Here is a 25,749-nt window from a genome sequence, read left to right as displayed (position 1 = left end):
CAAAGTACTTCTATAAATTAAAGCCTAGTTGCAGTAATTTACGTCTCTTATAAGAGTAATTTCACAATGTGATTACGAAGTATAACTTTTATTAGGACAAAATTTATCAGAAGTAAGCTTTGTTTTTATACTGACTGAAATAATTTTTAAGTGGACAAAAACAGAAACTTGGCTAAGAAGTTGTTTGAAACAAAAAAAGGCCAGCCTTTAAAAAGTGGATATGATAATGTATGAGAAAAAAAAGTGTCATCATGAAAATTAATTTACTGCATTTCTCACACTCTTCAGCTATACCCTATTCCAACATTTCTTGAAATAATAGGCAGCTATCTATTAAGTTGCATAATGATTTTAATTTTCACTGGAACAAGATTTTTTACTTTACACATGCTATCCTTGACAGATAAGAGTAGTGTAGCTTGATTCTTTTAAGATACATGTTAAAATGAAACACATGTATCCAACTTTACTTACAACAGGAGGTCAATTCATCCTCCAGCATATCATGTCCATAGATGTCTCCTAGAAAATGAATGTTACTGCTGCTGCTGTCAAAGCAACTTAATGTGAGCCAATGGTAAACTAAATTTTTGTCAAATATACTGGGCAAGCCATCGAAATCCTTCACCATAACCTTGTCTTTTCAGCACACTACACATAAACAGTTCTAAAGGACGTCCTGGTAACTCTTGTCTTAGAACTTTTCCCTGTAAGGGGGAGAAAAAAAAGTTACCAATCAATTTAAGAAATTGTTAATGAAGTTCATAATATTTATTCTCTATAAATATTGTAGCATTAACCTCCCCATTTTGGTAGATGTTTTCACATCTACCAAAATATGGATGTGAAGTAATCTTTAAGAGTTGAAGTAATATGGATCAGAAGTGAAACAAATTCATTAACTCCATTAACAGGTGTGATAATCTTTCTACACTTAGAACACTTGACTGGATTAATTCACATTTGCAGCTTTGTCGAACAAATGATAATGAAAGTAACATAGATCCTAACAACATGGAGGGATAGCTCTAATTTTAAATACATATTAGATAATCTAATACTCATTTTTATAATTCTGTAAGTTGCATAGTTTGTTGTTAATAGCAGGACAAAATCAGAGAAACTTCCATACTGTAACATAAGATTTTTTTTTCTTCATCACTGAAAAAAAGAAAAAAATGCCCTTGGTGGATATGAGGAACTGTAATAATTTACTGCATATAAACTAACCAGGTGGAAAGGCAATGTAAAGATCAACACTTTTTTTGCTAAATCATAATAAATTGACAGCAATTTTTACTTCTGAAGAATTGCATATGCCCAAATTTTTAAAAATTCTGTTTTCTAACTATAATTATTTAAAATACTAATTAAAAATAAAAATCATGAACAAATGCTTAGTTTTCACTTTTTCCCCCCCCCATATAGAAAAATCTTTACACACCACAAAATTATAGCATCTGCAGCACTTTGTGCTACAGTTCTCCCCCCCCATCTCAAGAATAATTCATTATGAACTGAAATTAAGAGTTAATAAACAAAATGATTATGTATTAAATAAATTAAAAATAGAAAAAATCCTCAGCCTGCCCATGGTACAAAATGTACTATAGGTTTGCAATAACCTTTCATGGGTAGGAGCAACATAAAATCAGCTAAACCACTTGTGTCACATGCAACTATTAAATCAATATTAATAATAACCCCATTCTTATAATTATTTTTGACATTTAGCTGGTGTGAAAACAGTGAGAAACTCTTTAGCACTTTTTATTTAATTTTAATTTTTTTTTTGGGGGGGGGGGGAGTCATCTTCAGCTTGCTGAACCTCTCAGATTCTTTGCTGCATGTACCAACTTCTTCCATTCCTTTTTGTCCTGAGCTCAATCATTTCAGTCTTGGATTCCCATCTCAGTTAGGCCTTTTTCGATATTATCATTCCAATGCATCTACAGTTAGATAACAGATTAGCCTGTTATCTATCTAATTTCATCAACGAAGTGGTTATCCATAGAGTTTACATAGTTCTTGATTATGTCTTCTCCATTCACCTGGTGTTTTATCTCTAACAGGTGAGTAGTTGTTTGTGATGATTTTAATTTCAAATATCAGCAACACTTTTGCATTTTGATCTGTTATGCTCCATATTAAACAACAGATCTAATGATTGTCTTGTATATTTTTATTTTAATTTTGCTTCACAGAATTTTGGAGGATAGTAAATGATGTAGTGAATGCTAAGATCTATTGGAGGTATCAATTCTTTTATTTCTGTACTAATTTTATTATCTTGAGTTATCAATGTTCCAAGATATTTTGAAGGAAACAGCACTTTTAAATTTCAGGTTATCAATGATAAACTGGTCATTTCCACCTCGATTGCGATTTCTGCATATTTAAATATTCGGTTTTATTCTGGTTGATTTATAATCCTAGTTTTTCAGCATTAATTTTGAGTTTTTTTTAGTGTTTTCGGCATTTTCTCCATATCTTTTGCAGTTTCTCAAATACATTTTTTTAAGCTAAATTAAAAAGGATGGATGAAAGGTTCAAATGTAATTCCATTAGCTAATATGCTTCTGTTGTCAGAGTGAATATTTTGATTAACTGTATTAAATTATGGTATCATTTTCAAATTACTGACATATACCCTTGTGGGGGGGGGTACAGGATCTTATGACAGTGCTGCATGAAAAGTTACATAATTACTGACTTCGTATCAAAAAGTTTCCTCCAGATTAGCCTGTTATCTATCAACATTCCAATATTATCAGATCTTATATTTCTGTCTTCTAAGACAATTTTTATTGTATCAATCCACCTATATCTTGGTCTTCATCTGGGTCTTTTTCCTACCATCCAGGCAAAGACCACTTGTTTAGCTAAACTTTCCTCTCCCATTCTGTTTAAGTGGCATAACACCTGAGATTAGCTCTACTAACACATTCCTGAATGCTAACAATGTCAAGTTCTTTCCTAATATCCTCATTTTTCAAATGATACTGCCATTGATACTATCTGTTCAGTCCCCTAATCTTTCTCAGGACTCTCACATCTGTTGTCTCCGGTCTTTAAACCAGAGTTTTATTTCTAACCCCAGCTCTCAGATCCACAAGTTAAAATTGGTTTGAACATGTCTTGTACACAGCTAGTTTAGTGTTTTAACTAATCTCTCTCTCTCTCTCTCTCTCATTCCATATAAATTTATTCAGTTGATTTTCTACCATACCAGCTCTGCTAATTCTGCTGTCCATTTGCTAATTAAATTTCCATCTGCACTAAAGAACTGAAATGTGTTACTTATTCTATAGCAGGGGGCTCCCAACCTTTTTGTTTCCTAGAACACATTCTAAAATACTGGTAAGGCAATGGGCACCATCTATTTTTCAAGGAAAATTTTTTGAATTCTTTTGTAAAATGAATACATACAAAGTTTACATTATAATCAAATGTTTTATTACTTAAAAGTTTACATTATATAAAAATTTAAATATATATATATGTAAGTTAGTGTGATCTTTGGCATTGCATTTCGTTGGCCAGTGCTTCATAATTAGAAGAATATGATGATATTCCAGTTCTTAAACTGGAATGAACAACTTCGAATGTGCATCTACTTTACATTGTATGCGTTTAATACTCGTCATGTGTCATTAACGCATGCGTCGTATAGCATGCCATGAATTGTTGCGTGATTACTTCAAACTATACGGCACACCGTTGGGAACCCCTGTTCTATAGGTTCACTGTTCAGGATACAATTGATGTTCTCAATGTTTCTGTTTATTTTCATTGTCTGTCTTTTTAATGCTGATTTTCATACTAAATTTATTACAGCAGTTATTCGATTTAGTCAGGGAATCTTGCAGACTTGTACTGGATTTATTCAGAAGTATAATATTGTCTGCATAAACTAAAGAGATGAGATTAACATCTCCAATTTTGATATCAGGGTTAATACCACTTTCCTTCATAATCCATATAGATAATAAATAACAGATGGGATAATGTACATCCTTGTCTGACACCAGATTTAACATTAAACCATCTTCCTTTACTTCCTTCAAATCTAACTGTTGACTTACAACTCATATATTGCTTGATATAATGATATGAACTCACATATATGACTTAGTATTGCTTGATATAATGCTCCATTGACACCATACAACTGCAACATTTTGAACAGCTTTTCTATTGGCACCTTGTCATATGCCTTTTTCCAGGTCTACAAAACTTAAATACAGATCTTTGTTATATTCCCATGATTTCTCAACTATTCTTGTAAAGTGAAAATGTGATCCTGACAGCCTCTACTTCGCCTGAATCCAGCTTGTTTTTCTTCAAGCTTCTCTTTCACAATCCTTCTGAACTGTTTCTCAAATATACTTGCATAAATCTTACCAGGAACACTCAGTAGAAAAATGCAATTCTTACATTCAGTTTTATTTCCCTTTTTGTATATGGTACTATGAGAGCTCTACTACAATCATCTGGAATTCATCGCTCTGTCCAGCACCTTCTGAACTATGCAGTACAGTCACTGCAAGACTTTTATATTTCTATACTTGAGCATTTCTGGTCGAATATCATCTACTTCCGCTGCCTTTCCACATTTCAGGCTTTTTCTACTTCAGGTATGAACATGTATTCCTGATTGCAAGTGCATGTTAAGTGTTTATTACTACTGTGATGTCACCGATTGTTTCTTTTAGCAATTTTTTGAAGTAATTACTCCATACTTCAAGGATATCTTTTTCTCAGGTTTTCATGTCACCTTTATCATCTAATTCCTTTTACAACACTTTTTCCTCCATTTCTGAGCTTCTTCAACAACCTCAAGTATATCTTACCACCTTCTTGATATTTATTTTCCATGTTCTTACCAAAGTCTTCCTACGAATTTTGTTTAGCTAGTTTTACAAAGTTTAGCTTTCTTACATTTGTCTCTGTATTCTCTAAGAGCCCACTTATTTGCCAGAAACTTTTGATATGCTTTCTTCTTTTCCTTCACTGCCTCTTTAACTTCCTGTGTCCACCATGGAGTTCTGATTTTTCTATTTGCAGACAACTTCACACCACATGCTTGTTTGGCTGAATCAATCAATGTTTTCTTCAGGGTTTGCCACTGAACCTCCAAGGTTTGGTTCCTGTTCTCAAACTCTTCCATTTTTTCTTGAATAATGTTCATATCTGAGAGATGCTCAACTTTTCTTCTCTTTAAAACTTTCTTAAATGTTCTTCTTTTTAATATGAAACTCAATTTTATCCTGCTCAAGACTAAACGGTAATCACTTCCAGTTTCAAATTCTCTGTACACTCTAGTGTCCTGCACCAGTGAGAAAACATCACTATCAACAATAACATAGTCAATGAAACTTTTCTTATTCCTTGCCTCTTCTCTCCATGTGTATTTGTGCACATTTTTAGTAGAATCTTCTGTGGGAACCATAGGCACAAATAAGTATCGCTGTCCAATTTTCCATTCTGATATTTGTCCACATCACTGTCCTTGAGACTGCATGCCATTTAAGAAGATTAGCCTCGTATTTGGTGTTGAATACTATGGCTATTCCTTCTTTTCCTTGATTGTCATTGCCTGAATATAACATTTTGTATTAACTGCTCAGAAAGATCTCACCAGTTTTTGTCTTTTTTGTTTCAGTCACCCCTATTATGTCAAATTGGTACTTATCCAATTCTCAGCTAGCTCCATTTCTTTGTGCTCCTAATTCTTTGCCATTTAGGTTTCTTATGTTGAGAGTACCAATTTTGAACTCTGGTGATGTTGAGTTGGGGTGTGTTTTAGGATTTTCCAGTATCTGACTTTTTGCTGTTCACTCTGGTTCCCTGGCAAAAACAATGGGGGCCTTGTTTAACCAGACGACACCCCAGCCGGCATGAAATTCTGTCATGTTGTACCATCATTTTATATTGTGGTTTAAGCCAATAAGAATACAATTTGGTCGGCTAAATTCCAAATTGCCAGCCCATCCTTGTTCGTTCAGTATCCAGGTAGATATCTAACAGGGTGTACCACGAGAAGGTGAGGACTGGACATTAGGTCAGAAGCTCTGGTGGGGTCTCCACATTCCTTTAAAGGTTATGTGGACGTTTCCTCTCAGTTATACAGCTTTGACCCTTAAGCACTCCCAGAGAACAATAGACAACAAATGAATTTGATAGAGTGAGGTAGAGAGAGAGAGATTCTCAGCCAAAGGAGGTCAAAATTGGGAAATTCTAATTTCAATACTGTTTGGCATGGTATATATCAGAGCAAATATATGCACAGATGTTGCCTTTGAATCTAAATGAATAATGGAGTTTAGGTTTCTGTTAGGAAAAGCAGGTGATGGAAAGACGGAAAGACACTACTGAGACCATGTATGTGTGTAAAATGGATTTCAAAGGTTCTTTGAGATTTACTATTGACCACATGGGCCGAGCATATTTCTTATGCAATGTTTGGGTTTTGGTTTTCACAGTGGCTGTTAACTGTAGAATGCGAGTTTCACACCAGTATTCTTTGTTCATAGTCCAAATTTCATCATTATTTTGATGTTTTTCCTATGGCTGATGATCTCGTTCCTACTGGATGAAGTTAAGATCTATACATGTTCATAAGTGCCTCTGAATTTACTATTTACAGAAGTTATGAATTTGAATCTGCTCATCAGTGTAACCAGGAATGGGAAAGTTGTTCCATCTTTATATGTGTGTGTGGTCTGAAGCATAAGCACCTGACAGTTTCTGGGAGATTTAACTTGCAGGTTTCAGTGAGCTTGATGTCATCTTTTAGTGTAAGATCTGTTTCTGGAAAGTTGAGGATGACAGCATTATGTTTTTTATCTTTGGCTTCAACAGAGTATGCACTGTTGTCATCATTAGGTTATACAGCTTATGGGTTGTCATTGGAATGTACTTCATCTAGGCACTGATCATAAGTTACTTTGATCTTTCTCACCACTGAGTCAATTCTGTTGGAGAAAGTCTTGTCAAGAATGATTAGGTGCTGTTTGACATTGTTAATGGCTGTTTAAAAATTATTTAAGAGGACAGAAAAATGCTGGTTGAGTTTGGCCAGAAGTTCATGCACTGATTCGCCAATCTTTACAAGCTAGCACGTGTCCATTAGCAACAGAAATCACAAAATTCTTTTTTCTCTGATGTTGAGTCTGCAGCTGTAGCGCTTCATATGGTGATCACTTTAACTACTTTGATGATGGTTTGCAGTGTTAACAATACTCAAAGTGCTTTGACATTACTGGACTTTGTTGCCATCATGTTTGCCACATGAAGTAGGTATAGTTGGGTTTTATAATAAATTTAGTTTAATCCTTTAGCCAAGTGTGAGCAAACAAAGTTTGCACCTGAAAATATCTTCAGGACTGAGGCAAGGTGGTGCATCTGTTGGCAACTCGTAGCAAAGGTAGACCAAGTTCTCTCATCACTCCTTGTCTCAGCATCTCCCACCATGCAACGCACATCTCCTTGCAGACATGTATAATGCTATGCATTAAAGGAAGGGCCACTACCCAGATCAGTTTCGACCTTTATTGAGGTTTGTCAGTGGGAGGCAGACCTAGAAGTGGCGACACTAAGGCAGAAGCATGCAGGCGGTTGCTCCTGGACGACAAATATGCATGAGCACCTTTTCAGGATCACTTAAAGATTTGTCAGGAGTTCTTCCATTATCCTAATAACTCTTATTGCACTTTCATTTGGTGTTGAAATTGGAAAGAAAACACTTTCAAAAACAATTAATTAGGAGCACAAATTCAAAGTAACATAATCCAAAGTATCTGCATTATATGTTGAAAAACATTCAACCAACATTTATTTTCGGGAACCAAGGGCTAAGTAATACACATGAAGTGCACGTAAAAATCATAAATGAAAATGACTGTGATTGAGTGATACTATATTTTTTTTTATTTTATTTTCAGTGATCAAGCCAGTAACATGATAAATCTGAACAGCAAAAATATACTATAATATCTTAAACAAAAATACTCACCTTTCCTGTAGTTTGTCCAAAGAGCCCAAAAATATACTATAATATCTTAAACAAAAATACTCACCTTTCCTGTAGTTTGTCCAAAGAGCCCAAAATATGTTCTAAGTTCATCTTCACTAGCAGCTCCTGGCCTATCAATTTTATTACCTAGTATAAGAACTGGGCAATTTGCCAGTTGCTCATCAGTCAGTAAACTCTAAAACATAAACAACTTCAAATGAATGAATCTAAAAATGTTTGCAATTAAACAAAAATAAAGTATGCAAATGATTAAAGAATTATTAACATACAAATGCAAATAATCTTATCAGTTTTTTATGAATATCTGAATCATTTGTTTCTGACAAAAGGTTTTGGAATTATGCTAGTACTATTATTTAGTATAATTTACTTTGGCATATGATATAACTGTATATACAAAGTTTATTTTTTAGTTTTTTGGGTGGGAGGGAAGTGAGAGTATAAGGTCTTCAGTAAAGTAAAATCAAGGTAAAATATCAAAATTTATTTAATTATTAGGAAGAGGAAATAAAGCAATACAAAAACCACACTATTAGACAAGAATATTTCCTGTTGTTAACAGTATTGTCAGATCTTATATTTTTATATAAATATAGATGAAATTGGGTTCTAAGGGGTAGTGATTGTGTAATATTATGAAGTCCTTGACTTCATGATATATAACACAGTCTCTCCCACTCAAATATCCCTCCCCCCTCTTCTTGTGGTAGAATTTGTTATCACAAATGAGGCTCTGGTGACGGATATCAGCGGTGTAACCAAAACATCCACACGAGAGTAAATGCTTTTGCATAAAATGCATGTTTGAATGCTAGCAGCTATACTCTGTGGGCTACCAACCTGCAAGTCTACAAAAATTTAAATACTGTTTTCAAGTTGGATAAATGCAGAAATCAGGCAGACCCCTTGATATTGACTAAAGCTTGGAAAATTAGGACACAAATTGGCCAATGGAATGTTTAAAACACATATTCAAACAGGAAAACTAGCACAACTAAGAAAGGAGATGGAAAAATATAAAATTGAATTATTGGGGGTTAGCGAAGTATGATGGATTAGTACTGGTAGAATAAATTTTCTGAGTGGGAATGCATTTCTTTATTCATGGAATAAAGAAATATAAATGATATACAGCAATCCCTCGATTAGTGCACCTAATGCGTTCTGTAAAACAGGCACATTAATTGAAAACGCACTAATCTAATATAATAACCTATGGGAAAAAGTACAATTCATTCCTCAAATTTCTTTTTTGAACCTTAATTTTTTTATAAAAGAATTAAGGTATGTCTCAGGGCCTAGGTAAAGGAAAGCCATGAAGCTGAAAGACAATAAAACATATTCATAATATAAATTTTATTATTCTACTTCTTAACAAAGAATTGAGCTAGCATAGTTGGCAGGCATTTTGTTTCTTTTTTTTCATACAACCGACAATATGGCCCTATTGCCTCTTCTACTCTTCTGCAAATTTTACTGCTTCTCTCTTCATCAGGGTCAGTCTCTAAGCATTGCTGCTTAAAAACTTCGATTGCACGAAAAATATTTTTAAATTGTTTCTATGAAATCTCTTTCGGCTGACTATCAGTGGTTAAATATCTTCATATTTTTCGAGATCAAATGTTTTACTTCTGACCCAGCTCTCAGATACATAAGTTAAAACTGGTTTGAACACTGTCTTGAAAGTTTATTTTTCGCTTGGTCAGACTATAATAAATTTAGTTTAATCCTTTATCCAAGTGTGTGCAAACAAAGTTTGCACCCGAAAGTATCTTCAGGACTGAGGTAAGGTGGTACAACACCGGGCGACTCCTTGCAAAGGTGGAGCAAGCTACCAACACTTCTATCTCAGTATCTCCCATAATGCAAAACACATATCCTTGCGGATATGTATAATGTTATGCATTAAATGGGAAGGGCCACTACCCAGACTAGTTTCGACCTTTATTGAGGTCTCTTCAGTGGGAGCCAGGCCCAAGTGGAGATACCAAGGCAGAAGCATTAGCAAGGTCGTCTCCTCCTATAGGAGGAGACGACCTTGCTAATGATCTGGGTAGTGGCCCTTCCCATTTAATGCATAACATTAAATGGGAAGGGCCACTTTATAGTAAAGAAGTATAACAGATTGGAATTATATTGTGTTATTTAAATTTTTTTTTATGAATTATAAATCAAAATTTAGTATTATACAGTGCAGCTGAAATTAACTTGAATATTCCACTGAACAAAGTGTAAGAGTGGGTCCAAAGGTTTGGTACGTGTTAGTGTGACGCTGTGTAATACTAGGAACAGGTGTGCGTAATAACAGTTTCGTGATTCCTACCACAGAAAAAGTGCTGACATTATTGGAGATCGAGACTAGCATAGTGCCGCACAGGGGTTTCAGGAGGAGATAGGGACGTTATGTCATCATCATCATCATCATCATACGTATCAAGGATTTAGGCCTAGTATGGCCTGTTCCGGCCTTAGAAGTCATCGTTGAATCGGACGTTGAAGAGGACGTCCTGGTTTTCTTTTTCCTAATGGCTTGTACTTTAAGGCTTGTTTTGGTAATCTTTCTGTTTTCATTCTTTGAACGTGTTCCATCCATCTATGTTTATATTTTTTAATTTTTTCAATTACTGGTTGTTGGTTTAATTCTTTCATAATATCTTCATTTCTTTTGTGATCAAATAGGGTATACTTTGCAGTTTTTCTCATAAACTTCATTTCTGCTGTTGGACGTTATGTGATGAATAATATAAGTGACTGCAGGAGGAGGAAGAGGGCTTTTTTCCCCAGGATTCGAGGTCGTGAGGAGGTCCAATCGAGGTAGCGGTTTCCAGGCAGAACAGCGGGTGAGGATGCGTAGCAGCAGGAAGTTTGAATCGGGCAGTCCATGAAACTACGGACGGAATTCCAGCGTGACGCAGCTAACGCTTTCATTACAAGCAGGTGCTATGTTGTAGATGTTCCCATAAAGTCCTCAAATGACAAAGGTAGCCATTGAGTGGATAGAGGATAGCCACTTAGCAGGAATTTAACGCCGCGAGTGATCCAAACAAGGAATTGAACCTCGGGTACTTCCACAACAGTATTAACCAACAGACCCATTCCGTAATCGAGTGAAGGTAATGTAAATGTTTGTTATTTATGTTTTGAGAGCCTGTTTGTATGAAAAGATTTAGATGCAAGAAGTATGAAATATCAGAACAATATTAACTAGTGAACTCTTAAGTGATTGCTCCAGTAGGCTATAACCAGATATCGAGATTGTTTAAATGAGTTTAACAGAATTGTAGAGAGAGGAATTATGAGCCATAAATTAATGATAATTTAATTTAATGTCCCCAGATTTATAGAGGGAATTGTTAGATGAGTGAATTGTGTTAATGAAGATTAAGTTTAGCAATTTACTAGATATAAAATTTTGCATGCATTAGGCAGCCCTTGAAAGAATCAAGTTTCCTAACTTAGTTTTTATGTATGATTGTAATCTTAACAAGAGTAAACTTATATAATTGTATAGTGTATTTAAAGTTGTAAAATAAACATGTATTTCTACGTAAAACTGAGTCTTGCCTGACTAAGAGCGTCAACTCACCACTCTAAAATTACGAACTTGTCACAGGAGGGTAAAGTTAAGTTGAGAGGTTTTGCCACAACTGTCTGAAGGAGTTAGCAGGTGTTTATATATTTGGGTTATCGGAATTGTCTCCCTGAATAGTGCATTTTATTATTATAGGGCATACACTGGCACAGTCATTAAAAAATATAAATGTGTTTATGCCTAAAAAGGAGATAGGACCAAAAATCCAGGCCAGTACTTAGAGCAACTGCTTAGTAAGTTTGATAGATACGATTTAAGTGAATCTGCATAAATAACAACACAACAAAATATAACTTAATAATAGGTAGCACAATCTTCCAGCATAAGAAAATATATAAAGTAACCTGGGTTTTGCCATCACCCGATGGCAAAACACAGAATAAAATAGATCATATTGCAATCAGCAAAGGTGCAGGAAAATGTTATTAGATGTCCAAAATAAAAGAAGTGCTGATTGGCTCAGATCATTACCTAATAATAGGATCAATGAAGTCATATATTTGAAAAAATAATCAGGGAAAACATTTAATAGATGGAAATTTGATATTGCTAAATTACAAAATGCCAAAGTCTGCAATAAGTTTAAAATAAAGTTAAGGAAAATATAGATATTAATTTTGGAGGAGGAGAGGATATAAGGAATGATGATATAGAGGCTTAAGTGGAAAAAAGTAAAAAGAGTCCTTAATGATATAGCAGAACATGTTTTAGGATATGCTAAAAGAAAGAAGAATGGTTATCGATGGAAACTTGGAGACTAGTCGATGAAAGGAAAAAAAGAAAGCTGAAATTATGTGCATTTTAAGGAATGCCAATGGTGGGACAGTAACTGAATCAGTCGAAATAGTAGAATTACTAAGTGAACACTTTGCAAGAGTATATCATCCAGGTGGTGATACAGGAATGAGGGAACTGATGGCTTATACGGGAACTGAGGTGAATAGCATATTACAGAACCTTAATGTGAATACATCTGTGGAATTGAATGGTATACTAGCTCGAGGCTTACATGAAGGGAGCAAAGGAATTGTCAGCGTCCTTGAACATATTGTTTAATCTAAGTATCAGTTCTGGGTTAGTCCTCAGGGGGTAGAAAGAGGAGAAAATAGTTCCATTGCATAAAGGAGGCTCCAAGACTAATGTAGCAAATAACCGACCAATCAGCATATCAGGAGTCATTGTTAAAGTAGGTCAAGAGCAAAATACAGGAATCGATAGATGGAACGGGGATAGTGTATGAGGGACAGCATGGTTTTGTGAAGGGTAGATCATGCCTCAGTAACTTGCTCACATTTTATAATACAGTGATGGCTGAATTGGATAGGGGGTAATGGGTTTACAGTGATACTACTGCTGGACTTTGCAAAGGCCTTTGACAGAATACCATGGAATCCTAATCAGTAAACTGCAGCACATGGGGATGGATATAGAGTTGGTGAGATGGATAGGAGGGTGGCTGATGGAGAGATATCAGAGTAGTTTATTCAGGAGCAAAGTCCAAAAAGAAGACCTGTGACTAGTGGTGTGCTGCAGGGTTCTATTCTTGGATCACTAGTATTTAATTTGTTCATTAATGATACAGGAAAGGATCTGAGAGGAACTGTTCATTTATTTGCTGATGATGCAAAGTTGGGTAGAGCAATAGTGAATGCACATGATATCAAAATTTTGCAGAATGATTTGGATAGATTGGCAGTCTGGGCAAACGAGAATGGATGTCAGTTTAATGTAGCAAAGTGTAAGGTTATGCATTCTGGGGTGAAAAAATTAGCAGCAGTATATCACATTGGTAGAACTGTACTCCAGGAGATTGACGAAGCCAGGGATTTGGGAGTGTTGGCAGATAGAGAGTTGAAGTTTAGGGGGCACATAGCAAAAGTGGCTAAAGCAGCTCATCGAATCACTTGGTTGCTGAAAAATACTTTAACAAGCAGAGACAAACAGGTTATTGTTCCTCTTTATCAAGCCTTGATACGACCCCATCTTGACTACTGTGTGCAAATCTGGGTGCCAGGATTTTTTGGTGATGGGGAGGAGGTAGAGAGGATCGAGAGACGAGTGACCAAGATGGTAGCAGGTCTATGGAATGAACATTACGAGAACAGGTTGAAGATTTGTGGGTTACAGACACTGGTTGATAGGCGGAAAAGGCATGATACAAGATTTTACAAAATTAATTCAGAGGAACTTTTTCAGAACAGGTGTGGTGGGAGAACTAAGGACATCCAGGGAAACTGAGCAAGAGTGTTTTAGAACTAGGTTTTTTACTTGGAGAATAGTGAATGAGTGGAATAAGCTGCCATAGTCTGTTGTGGATGCCATGACTGAATGAGTTTCAAAGCAAAGTATGATTGATACTGCGTAATGCTGAATAGTTCTTGAAATAATGTTTAGGGTCTCCCTTGATGAGTAAGAACTCCTTGGAGTTGCTCGTAATAATAATAAGAATAATAATTAATATTATTTAATGACAGCTGCAGTAGGCTGTGTCTTTCTCAATTTCCAATAGGAGCAAGGAATCTAAATGTTTCACATCAGTTCGTTATCCTTGCTATTGGTCTCAGTTTAGCAAATCTCTTCTTCTTATATTATATACGCTGGCCTGGCTGGCTGAGTGGTGTGTATCTGCTCTCCAGCCAAAATGCTGCAGATTCGAATCCCGGCATGGGTAGTATGGGTGTTTGTGATTGTCTGTGAAAATACTAGTGGTGGTGGTCGGCAGTAGATGGCAGTGGTGTAGTTGTGGTCAGTTGGTGGATTGAATGGTGGAGAGAGCTGAAAAGCAGAGGTGCCATCCCTCAATGAGGCTTTGAACTCCCTGGAGGTGTCAAAATAATAATAATAATATTCAAGCTGATCGTCTTCATGTAGAGCAATAGTGAATGCACATGATGTCAAAATTTTGCAGAATGATTTGGATAGATTGGCAGTCTGGGCTAATAAGAATGGATGTCAGTTTAATGAAGCAAAGTGTAAGGTTATGCATTTTGGGGTGAAAAAATTAGCAGCAGTATATCACACATTGGATTTCCATGAAATTAACAAAGACTTAACAAAAGATAATCTAATACGAATAAATTAAACAAAATATGGGAAAATAGCCTCAAACTAAAACTATAAAACCATTGTTATAACTACAGCAATGATGGAGCCAAGACTTGGACACTCAAATCAGAAAGATATACAGAAAATCAGAGCATTCGAAATGAAATACTTAAGAAAAATAAATACGACTCACTGGTCAGAACACAAAACAAATAAGCAAGTCAAATACAAATTAAACTATAGAGAGGATATCACATATATAATTCTTAAACAGCAATTAAGATGGTTTTGACACTACAGAGAATGTGCTTTCAAAGATTACCAAATATAGTCTTAAATGGAATCACTGGAGGAAAATCACCAAGAGGTGTACCAAAAAGAACTTGGCTACAGCTTTTGAAAGAAAGGTCACAATTATTGAGCTTCAGAGAGATGGCAGAAATGGCCAGAGATGGAACCAAATGGAAAATATTTGTATACAGGGAACTCAACCTGCCCCATCTGACAGATGAGAATGAAGAAGGTTTTCATGTTCACTTTAAGCTTTTGTTGTGTTATTTCCAGATGTCTTGATTAATACTAATCTGAGGCCACCATTATGAGGGTGCTTAAGGCTCAAAGCTGTATAACTGAGAGGAGACCTCCATATAGCCTTTAAAGGAATGTGGAGAACCGACCAGGGCTTCTGACCTAATGTGCAGTCTTCACCTTCTCTTGGTGCATCCTGTTGGGTATCTACCTGGATACTGAATGAACGAGGATGGGCTGGCAATTTGTGATTTAGCCGAACAAATTGTATTCTTATTGGCTTAAACCAAAATATAGAATGATGTTACAACATTACAGAATTTCATGAGGGATGGGGGTGTCGCCTGGTAAAACAAGGCCCCCGTTGTTTTCACCAGGGAAGGAACCAGGCAGGGCAAACAGCGAAAAGTAACCTACTGGAACAAATCTGATTATACACCCCAACTTAACATCAGAGTTAAAAATCGGTCCTATCAACATAAGAAGCCTGAATGGCAAAGAAATGGAGCTAGCTGAGGAATTAGATAAGTACCAGATCGACATAATAAGGGTGACAGAAAAAAAAAAAAAAGACAAACTGGAGAGATCTTTCTGAGCAGTAAATACAAAATGTTATATTCAGACAATGACAATCAAGGAAAAGAGGGGGTAGCCATAGTATTCAACACCAAATATGGGACTAATCGTCTTGAATGGCATAGTCTCAAGTAGAGTGATGTGGGCAAATATCAGAATGGAGAATTGGACAGTGAGACTTAGGTCTCACTGTTGCTTTCTCTAAAGCCTCAAAAAATTCCTCCACTTCTACTTGGTAGAACCATCTGTGGGACCAGAGGCACAAATAAGTCTCACTGTCCAATTCTCCATTCTGATATTTTCCCACATCACTCTTTTTCTTGACACAATGAAAAAGTTGGTCCTTCTTAGGGATCAAAATTGCAGAGTAGGAAATGATTGTCAGACATACAAAAATATTTTGAAAAATTTGGAGAAAAGAGCAAAGCAAATAATAATGACAAATACCTGTTGGATTTCTGCTCAGGACATGGACTGGTTATCAATAACACCATGTTCCAACATAAAAATGTGCACTAATTCACATGGAGAGAAGAGGCTAAAGGAATAAGAAGAGTCTCATTGACTCTGTTATTGCCGATAGTGATGTTTTCTCCCTGGTGAAGGACACCAGAGTGTACAGAGGATTTGAAATTGGAAGAGATCACTATTTAGTCTTGAGTAGGATAAAATTGAATTTCATTTTGAAAAGAAGAACAACTAAGAAAGTTTTAAAGCAAATAAAAGTTGAGCAGCTCTCAGATGTGAACTGTAGACTAAAATACACAAAGATTATTGAAGAAAAAAATGAAAGAGGTTGAGAACAGGAACCAAACACTGGAGATTCAGTGCCAAGCCTTGAAGAAAACCGTGACTGATTCAACCAGAGAGGCATGTGGTCAGGTTGATTCTCGTAGACAGGCTTATACATTGGTTACGCATTACTAAATCACTTAAGGAATTGAACAATGTAGATACGAATATAAATTAAATTACACTTTAATAAATATTTCTGATATTTCAGCAACGTCACGTTGCCATCTTCAAAAGGAACTTACAAAAAAAGGCACGTGCACGTATGCAATACAACACAGTAACTGCGAATGAAGAGATGAAGCTACTGTTCTCCTAACAGTCCTGATGGTGCCCTCTAGCGGGCTTTTTAGTGAAGATGGTAAATTAAATATGGAAATAGACAACAGAATCAACAAAGATGGTATGGTAGGAAGTCAATTGAATAAATTCATATGGAATAAGGGAGAAATTAGTTGGAACACTAAATTAGCTGTATACAAGACAGCATTCAAACCAGTTTTAACTTATGGATCTGAGAGCTGGGTCAGAAGTAAAACACTTGACCAAAGACTAGAGACCGCAGATATGAGAGTCCTGAGAAAGATTAGAGGCATGAACAGATGGCATCAATGAAAATATCATAATTAAAAAGAGGATATTAGGAAAGAACTTGACATTGTCAGCATCCAGGAATGCGTTAACAGAGCTAATCTCAGGTGGCATGGTCACTTGAATGGGCGAGGAAAGATTAGCAAAACAAGTGTTCTCTGCCAGGTTGGCAGAAAAACGACACAGAGGAACACAAAGATATAGGTGGATTGATATGGTACAAAGTGCCTTAGACAATAGAAATATTAGATCTGAGAATGTTGGAATCTTGACAAGTAACAGACTGATTTGGAGGAAAATTGTAGATAAGAAGTTAGTAATGATGTAAATTTTTCATGTAGTACTTCATATCCTGTACACCCCTTGAGGGTACATGGCAGGAATTTGATGATGATGATGATGGCAACCATTATTGAAGTACACTCCACAGTTAATGAATGCTTATAGCTTCCTTTATGTTTTTTAAAGCCAGCCATGTTATCCATATAAAAGAAATGATTTAATACAAAATTTAAAAATTGCATGTTAAAGAAGTTTCTAAAAAAAAAAAAAAAATCACTTACATCTAATTCTGCTTTAGATTCAGGAAATCTTTCTCTGTCACAAGCATCTATAAGAAAGACAATAGAATCTACTGCTGGGAAATAATCTTTCCAAACTCTTCTGGCTAAAAACAAAATAAATAACTTATATCAATATATTAAACTTAAAAATTAGTAAAATTAAATTATAAACAACTTAATAAAAATCCAGCAGAGAGTATGATTACAAAGGAACTGATTAAGATAACTTATTAATTATTTAACTAAATGTATCCACAAAACCATTATCTGGAAAGCACTGTACTTATCACAAATGAACATCATCATCTGCCTGCTGGCCTTCCACCATGAGAGTACATCTAGAATAGCAACAGCATGAGTTACCCAATTCTTATTTTATGCCTAACTTTTGTATAATACTACAGCAATCCCTCGATTAATGCGCTCTTTAAAACTGGCACATTAATTGAAAACGCACTATCGAATATAACAACCTATGGGAAAATGTATAATTCATTCCTCAGATTTCTTTTTTGAACCATAAATTTTTTTATAAAAGAATTAGGGTATGTCTCAGGGCCTAGTTAAAGGAAAGCCATGAAGCTGAAAGACAATAAAACATATTCAGAATATACATTTATTATTCTGCTTCTTAACAGAGAATTGAGCTAAGGTAGTTTGGCAGGCATTCTGTTTCTTTTTTTCATACAACTGACGGCATGGCCCTATTGCCTCTTCTGCAAATTTTACTCGTTCTCTCTTACCAGGGTCAGTCTCAAAGAACTGCTGCTGAAAAATTTTGATTGTACGAAAACTATTTTCAAATTGTTTCTGTGAATTCTCTTTGGGCTTGTCAGTGATTATATTTTCTTCATATTCTTCAGGATCTTCCCGCTGTGCATCTAAATTTAGCAAGTCGGAAATGGCTTGCATATTGCTAGCAGTAATTTCATTCAACTTTATAACCAGGCTAAGATTTCTCTGATTTGGTTAGAAAAGTCTTGGAAGGCATTTGCTTCCAAAAAAGGGTCGGTTTCATCGACATTAAATATTTGTTGATCACAATAGTCCCCTTCTTACACAATTTTCTTCAAAATCTCTGGTGATTAGAACATTATGTAGGCTATTTCTCTTTTTGAAACGTTCAAATCGCCCAGCACTAACGTGGAATTCTTCTTTTCCATTATTGGTAGCTCTTTCTTTCCAGGTTACAAAGAGACAATGCTTTTGATTTAATAAGGCCAGTGTTTAGTGGGATCCGTTTTTGGTAACATTCTTCAATCCATGTAAAAAGAAGTCTCTCTAATTCAATCATTACAATACTTTGATTTTGAGTGCATGTAGGATGAACTTGAAGCAGCCTTACTTTTCTCTTTGTATTTAGCACTCGATTCACCCATTTTTGTGTTCTTGTCCTATCTATGCTCTGGACTCGCCTTGTTCATTTTTCTTTATTATTTCACGTTTTTCTTCCAATCAAATTACTTTTCGAATCATTTTCACATTTCCATTTTTTGCTCACTAATTCTTTTACTCATGATTAAAGGTTAGGAAAATAATTTAAAATAAAAAAGGTAAACAACTGCACGAGATATGATCAGTAAATTTGGAACATAGCATACATGGAAATAGTAGTATGCCATTAAAAAATAACTTTGTAAAATGTTTCAAATCAGTAACTAAATTATTTCATTCTGTGAGCGATTTTCTAAAATGGTTAGCCATAAAAAATGTATAGATCGAAAATTTTTAAAATCTTTAACATTTATTTTTAAGATGTATATAGGCGCACTAATCACATTTGGGTATTGAAAAAAAATAACGCACTAACAGAGGGATTGCTGTACTGCTAAATGCATTCAAAAATATTTGTAAGGAACAAGTATTGCACCTGGGGGGGGGGGGGGGAGTGCATAACACAAGATTCTTTACTCCACATAAAAGTGATATTATATATATATACTCGCTCACAGATTAATTTTCCTATTTTCAGAACAGGCCCTCATAAGCTAAGGGAAAGGCAATATATTTTAAATTATATTTACACTGTATTTATAGACAACAGTATTATCCTTTCCTTTATTGTGACACGGTGATCAGAATTTTTTAAATAAATTATGGACTTTACAACCGTGTTACAAATAACTATTTTAATTTCCAAACGTTTCGACCTTCATATACTTCATCATTTCGAGTATATACATATATATAGAGACGAGCTGAATTACATTTCACACAGTATGCTAAAGAGACAATGATTTGATCAACGGTTATTCTACTTGGCATGACCTCTAGTGAAAATAGAATTTTAAAAAATTAAATAAATAAATAAAAAATACAAATACAAATAAAAATTAATTAATTACTTAATTAAAAACTACATCAAAGCTATATTCTATTTAAGGTAACATCAGAGAAACATTCTTTCATATAGATAATTTTGTTACATTAAAAACATGTCCTAACATGACAATTGTTATATTAGATTTAAGATTCTGGATTACTTATAGTCATATTTATAGTTAACTTTTAGGGAGAAAGGTTAAGTGGGTAGAATATGTACCTTCCATATGCTTGGGATTTTTAGACCATCATTGTTAAGATTAGGGTGGTTGATAAGAATCTCACAGGCTTCCTTAAATTTACGTTCATACCATGTTTTGGTGTGATGTAAACAACTGGTGCTTTTCCAGTCAATTCTGTGTAAAGTGTTCAGGGCATGATCAGAAAGGCCAGCTTCACCATAATTATATTTAATGTGTCGTTTATGTTCCTTTTGTCTGATAGGAATTGCGTGTCCTGTTTCCCCCATATAGGGTAGATTACAGGTGCAATAAATACGGTATACTCTAGGGTGCGCCAGGGAAGGGAGGGAGTGGGTCTTTAGATGAATTGAGTAAGCTCTTTAATTTTGCAGGAGGCTTAAAGGTGGCTTTAAAGGTTGTATTTCTGTAGTATTCTTTTTATTTTATCTGATGTCCCTTTACTGTATGGAATGGTTATAGTTTTATTGTAGTCTAGTTTATCTTTGTTTTTTTTTTTTTGTGAGGATTGTAGAGAATTTTGTTGACAGTATTTTGGCTGTAACCATTTTTTAGGAAAGTATTGCTGATAACTTTAAATTCATCTTTAAGCACTTGTTCATTGGAACAAATCTTCAGAGCCCTGTTTTTTTAGAGTATTAATGTCACCTAGTTTTTGTGTTGGGTGGTGGTAGGAGTATATGTGTATATATTGGCCAGTATGTGTCAGTTTCCGGTAAACAGTGAAGGAAAGACTACCAGAAAGACGCGTGACAAGTGTATCTAAAAAAAGAAGTGTGTTCTTCTCTTCAATCTCAATTGTGAACTGTATGCATTTGTGTTGTTTGTTTAGGTGACTGAGGAAAGTGTCTAATGTCTGGCGGCCATGGGGCAAGACAGTGAAAACATTGTCAACTTATCTAAGCCAGACTTTTGGGTTTTTAAAGAAGAAGAATCTAGAGCACGTTGCTCAAAATATTCCATATAAAAGTTAGCAATAGGGATAAATAATGGCAAGCACATGGCTGTGCCTTCTTTTTGTAGGTAGAAAATGTTTTGCCAAACAAAATAATAAGAACATAATACATGCACAAAGAGCGCCATGATATCATGAGGGAATTTGTCCTGTAAAAGAAGGATTGTCATTGATTGATGCATTCGTGAAGAGGGCAGAGACATCAAAACTGACTAATAAATCATCTTTTTCTAATGTAAAGTCTTTGATTATGTTCATTAAGTGTTGTGTGTTTCTGATATAGGAGAGGGAATGACCTACCAACTAACTTAGTGTTGACACTAATTTCTTGGCTAGATGATAATTAGGGCTGTCTATACCTTCGACTATTGGCTGGAGTGGTGCGTTTTGTTTGTGAATCTTTAGTAGACCGTAAATTCTTGAAGACCGAGCATAGTGCGGAAGTAATTTTTTGACTGTATCTATCTTCAGGCCATGTAGGGACTGCTTTAGGTAGCTTCTCTGTTTTCTTTTTTATTCGATTGGTCGGGTCGTAGTTAACAACCGATGGTAGGTACAGTTGTCCGAGACTATCAGATTCATTTTTTCTAAATATGTGGTTCGATTTAGAATAACTGTGGCACTGCCTTTATTGGCTCTAGTAATTACGATGTCCAGATTTGCTTTTAGTGATTTCACTGCTGTTAATTCATGTTTCGATAAGTTGCTAGTTATCGTTTTCTTATAATTTACATTTAAAATGTTAGCAGTTTCTAAAAGTATTTAATCTGCTATGGTAGTTGGGATGAATCTAAAGCCTCTTTCAAATATTATAAATAAAATCCAGTTTGTTAATTGATCATTGCTATGGCAAAGTTTAAACCTTTGCCGAGTAGCAACAGTTCATCTTTGTTAAAGGAATGGTTGGATAAGTTGACTACCGTTCATTTTACTTGAAGGCAATTGGTGACTCCTGTTATTCCTTGCTTCTGGTTGTTGTTGTTGTTGTTGTTGCTGGCTTGTGGTTGGTAGTTTACGTTCATTGTGGAGAAATTCAAAAATGTCCGCTTATAGATGAATTTAAATTATCAGCAATACCTTTCTAAAAAATGGTTGCAGCCAAAAGCTATCAACAAAATTCTCTACAAGACCTCACTAAAAAAACAAAGATAAACTAGACTATAATAAACTATAACCATTTCACACATTAAAGGGACATCAGATAAAATAAAAAGAATACTACAGAAATACAACCTTTAAAGCCACCTTTAAATCTCCTGCAAAATTAAAGAGCTTACTCAATTCATCTAAAGACCCACTCCCTCCTCTGGCCCACCCTGGAGTATATCGTATTTATTTCACCAATCTACACTATATAGGGGAAACAGGACACACAATTCCTATCAGACAAAAGGAACATAAATGACACATTAAATATAACTATGACGAAGCTGGCCTTTCTGATCATGCCCTGAACACTTTACACAGAATTGACTGAAAAAGCACCAGTTGTTTACATCACAACATGGTATGAACGTAAATTTAAGGAAGCCTGTGAGATTCTTATCAACCACCCTAATCTTAACAATAATGATGGTCTAAAAATCCCAAGCATATGGACGGCACATATTCTACCCACTTAACCTTTCTCCCCAAGAGTTAACTATTAATACGACCATAAGTAATCCAGAATCTTAAATCTAATATAACAATTGTCATGTTAGGACATCATTTTTAATGTAACAAAATTATCTATATGAAAGAATGTTTCTCTGATGTTACCTTAAATAGATTATAGCTTTGATGTATTTTTAATTAAGTAATTAATTAATTTTTATTTGTATTTTTTTATTTAATTTTTTAAAATTCTGTTTTCACTAGAGGTCATGCCAGTAGAATAACCGTTGATCAAATCATTGTCTCTTTAGCATACTGTGTGAAATGTAATTCAGCTTGCCTCTGTATATATGTATATACTCCAGATGATGACCTTAATATGAAGTCGAAACGTCGGGAAATTAAAATAGTTATTTATAACACGGTTGTAGAGTCCATAATTAATCTAAAATGAATAACAATACTATATTCAATACCAAATTACTTATTACACTTCAAATTTCATTCATAAGTTGCCCAATTCTTTCTTTCACTGGTGACCATTTAATTTTTTTTTCCTATCCTAACAGTAAAAATGGATTTGTTTTCTTTTTTTTTTCATTAAACAGAGTTATTGCAAAAGAGCCCTTGCTATTACTCCTATATAAATCCTAATATTCTTCAACTATTGAGTACATTTTAAGCTCTATATTTTCAAGTTTTGATGATAGCTAATTTTTGTTGAGGGTGATGGGGGAGGGGGAATGTTTTCCAACATACACTTTTTTCATAAACTGAAAGACTGGAATGATAATAACATGTATATTAGGCATGTTATGTGCAGTCTTTGCATTGTTGTATAAACTCTGTATGTGATTGCTGGCATAGGAGATGTCTCAAATTTTACACATTAATTAATAATTTCACAGTGGGCCTGTGTAGCTCAGTGGATGTGGCGTTTGCACACCACCGCGCTTGGCCGCACGAAGGAAGGCTTGGTTTCGAGTCTAGTTGGCGACTAGAGGAAATTTTTCTAAGCCTTTTTTCGACCGGTTCCTGAGTTAGTCGATCTCTGGCACGGGCGAGCAGGTTTTTCCTCCCGGAAACTCAGGTTTTTCGTCCTGTAAACTCAAGAAAATCGACCGTAGAACCCACATTATTTCAGACATTAAATATATTGTGTTAGGGTTAGGGACCACGAGATGGCGGCACATTTGAGCCGTCTCTCTTCACTGCGTACCGCTTAATTAGTGATAGCCTTGGGCCATCTCTCTCTGATTGGGTACCAGTGGAGATTGAACTGCCCACTCAGTCTCCAAAAGTTAGATAGGGCTAAATGGCCTCGCCTACTCCCGTATACGGGAATAAAAAAAAAAAAAAAAAAAAAAAAAGGCGTTAGCTGATTTTTTTTTTTTTATTAATAATTTTCAAATATCATGTAAGATCACACTTAATTTCTATTTATTATGCCTTTATTATGCATAGTGCTATGTAACGAATCACATGTTTGTTGCTTGTATAAATTGGAGGAATATGATGCTCCCAAGTATCATGCCTCAGTAACTTGCTCAGGTTTTATAACACAGTGACAGCTGAACTGGATAAGGGTAAAGGGTTTACAATGATACTACTGGACCTGGCTAAGGTCTTTGACAGGATATCACATGGAATTCTAATCAGTAAACTGTGGCAGATGGTAATGGATATAGGGTTGGTGAGATGGATAGGAGGTTGGTTGATGGAGAGATACCAGAGAGTAGTTTACTAGAGTCCAAAAGACGACCTGTGATTAGTGGTGTGCCACAGGGTTCTGTTCTTGGACCACTGCTGTTTAATTTGTTCATTGACATTCTCAGATATAGGGAAGGATCTGAGAGGAACATTTCATTTGTTCACTGATGATGCAAAGTTGGATAGAGCAATAGTGAATGCAGAAGATGTCAAAATTTTGTAGGATGATTTTGGATAGATTGGAAGTCTGGGCTAAGGAGAATGGATATCAATTTAATGTGGCAAAATGTAAGGTTATGCATTTTGGGGTGAAAAGATTAGCAGCAGTATATCACATTGGTGGAACTGTACTCCAGGAGATTGATGAGGCCAGGGACTTGGGAGTGTTGGTGGATAGGGAGTTGAAGTTTAGGGGCACATTGCAAAAGTGGCTAAATCAGTTCATCAAATCACTTGGATGCTGAAGAATACTTTGACGAGCAGAGATAAGCAAGTTATTGTTCCTCTGTATCGAATGAAACAAATTATAACTAATCAACTGATCCTAATAAATACTGTAATATAATACAATTCTTCCACATAATTAGTGAATCTTTTTTTTTTTTTTTTAAAAGTGCAATTTTTGACCCCCATTCTGCCAACTAAAAACAAAGTATGATCACTTCCTTAGATAACTTCCTACCACCTTACCAGTCATCTTACCAATATGGTTCCTGAACTCAAATGCATTACCAACCAATGGAGACCAAGAAATACAAATACACAGGCCTTCAAAATGTGGAAATCTAATGTGAACAACTTCTTTATTGCTCAAATCTCTTCCCATCCATGGAGTAACATACTATGGATTGACTAATCAACCAACCTCCCATGTATGACCAAAGAATGACAACATATATCTATCAAATTTCATGTGTATACCCATCAAATTTTACTTCCTTAGCAAACAGCATAAACTTATCATTACTAACTTCTCCAACCACTTTTCCAATCTTTTAAGATTGTCCTGAAAAGAACAATGGTCTTCTGGACAATTTCTTATTCTACCAACTTTACTTCATCAGCAAAAGGATAAATTTTATTCTTTCATCTTAATAATTTAATTATTATTAAATTATTAATTAATAATTTAATATTCATTAAATTATTAATGAATATAATAAACAACAAGGGTCCTAACAAGATCCCTGTTATGGTCCTTACAGGGACATAACAGTGGTGTGAGACATTCGACTTCCAAC

General features: G+C 35.1%; 1 protein-coding gene across 1 annotated transcript in view; it reads right to left on the bottom strand.

The window, feature by feature from the left end:
* Positions 1-333: 333 nt before the first annotated feature.
* The window catches only part of LOC150099521 (small COPII coat GTPase SAR1B-like), a 124,878-nt gene continuing 99,462 nt past the window's right edge, over positions 334-25,749 (bottom strand). The window contains exons 5-7 of the mRNA XM_090404528.1: positions 17,726-17,829; positions 8,082-8,213; positions 334-707 (exon numbers count right to left, since the gene is read on the bottom strand). Coding sequence (XP_090260654.1) covers positions 594-707; positions 8,082-8,213; positions 17,726-17,829 — 350 coding nt within the window. The 3' untranslated portion in view covers positions 334-593. The remainder of the gene's footprint in view (positions 708-8,081; positions 8,214-17,725; positions 17,830-25,749) is intronic.

This window comes from Typopeltis vanoorti, chromosome 14, assembly GCF_054136105.1.
Source record: "Typopeltis vanoorti isolate ZY-2024b chromosome 14, IOZ_Tvanoo_1.0, whole genome shotgun sequence".
NCBI classification, from domain to species: Eukaryota; Metazoa; Arthropoda; class Arachnida; order Uropygi; family Thelyphonidae; genus Typopeltis; species Typopeltis vanoorti.
This window is presented reverse-complemented; position numbering and strand designations above follow the sequence as displayed.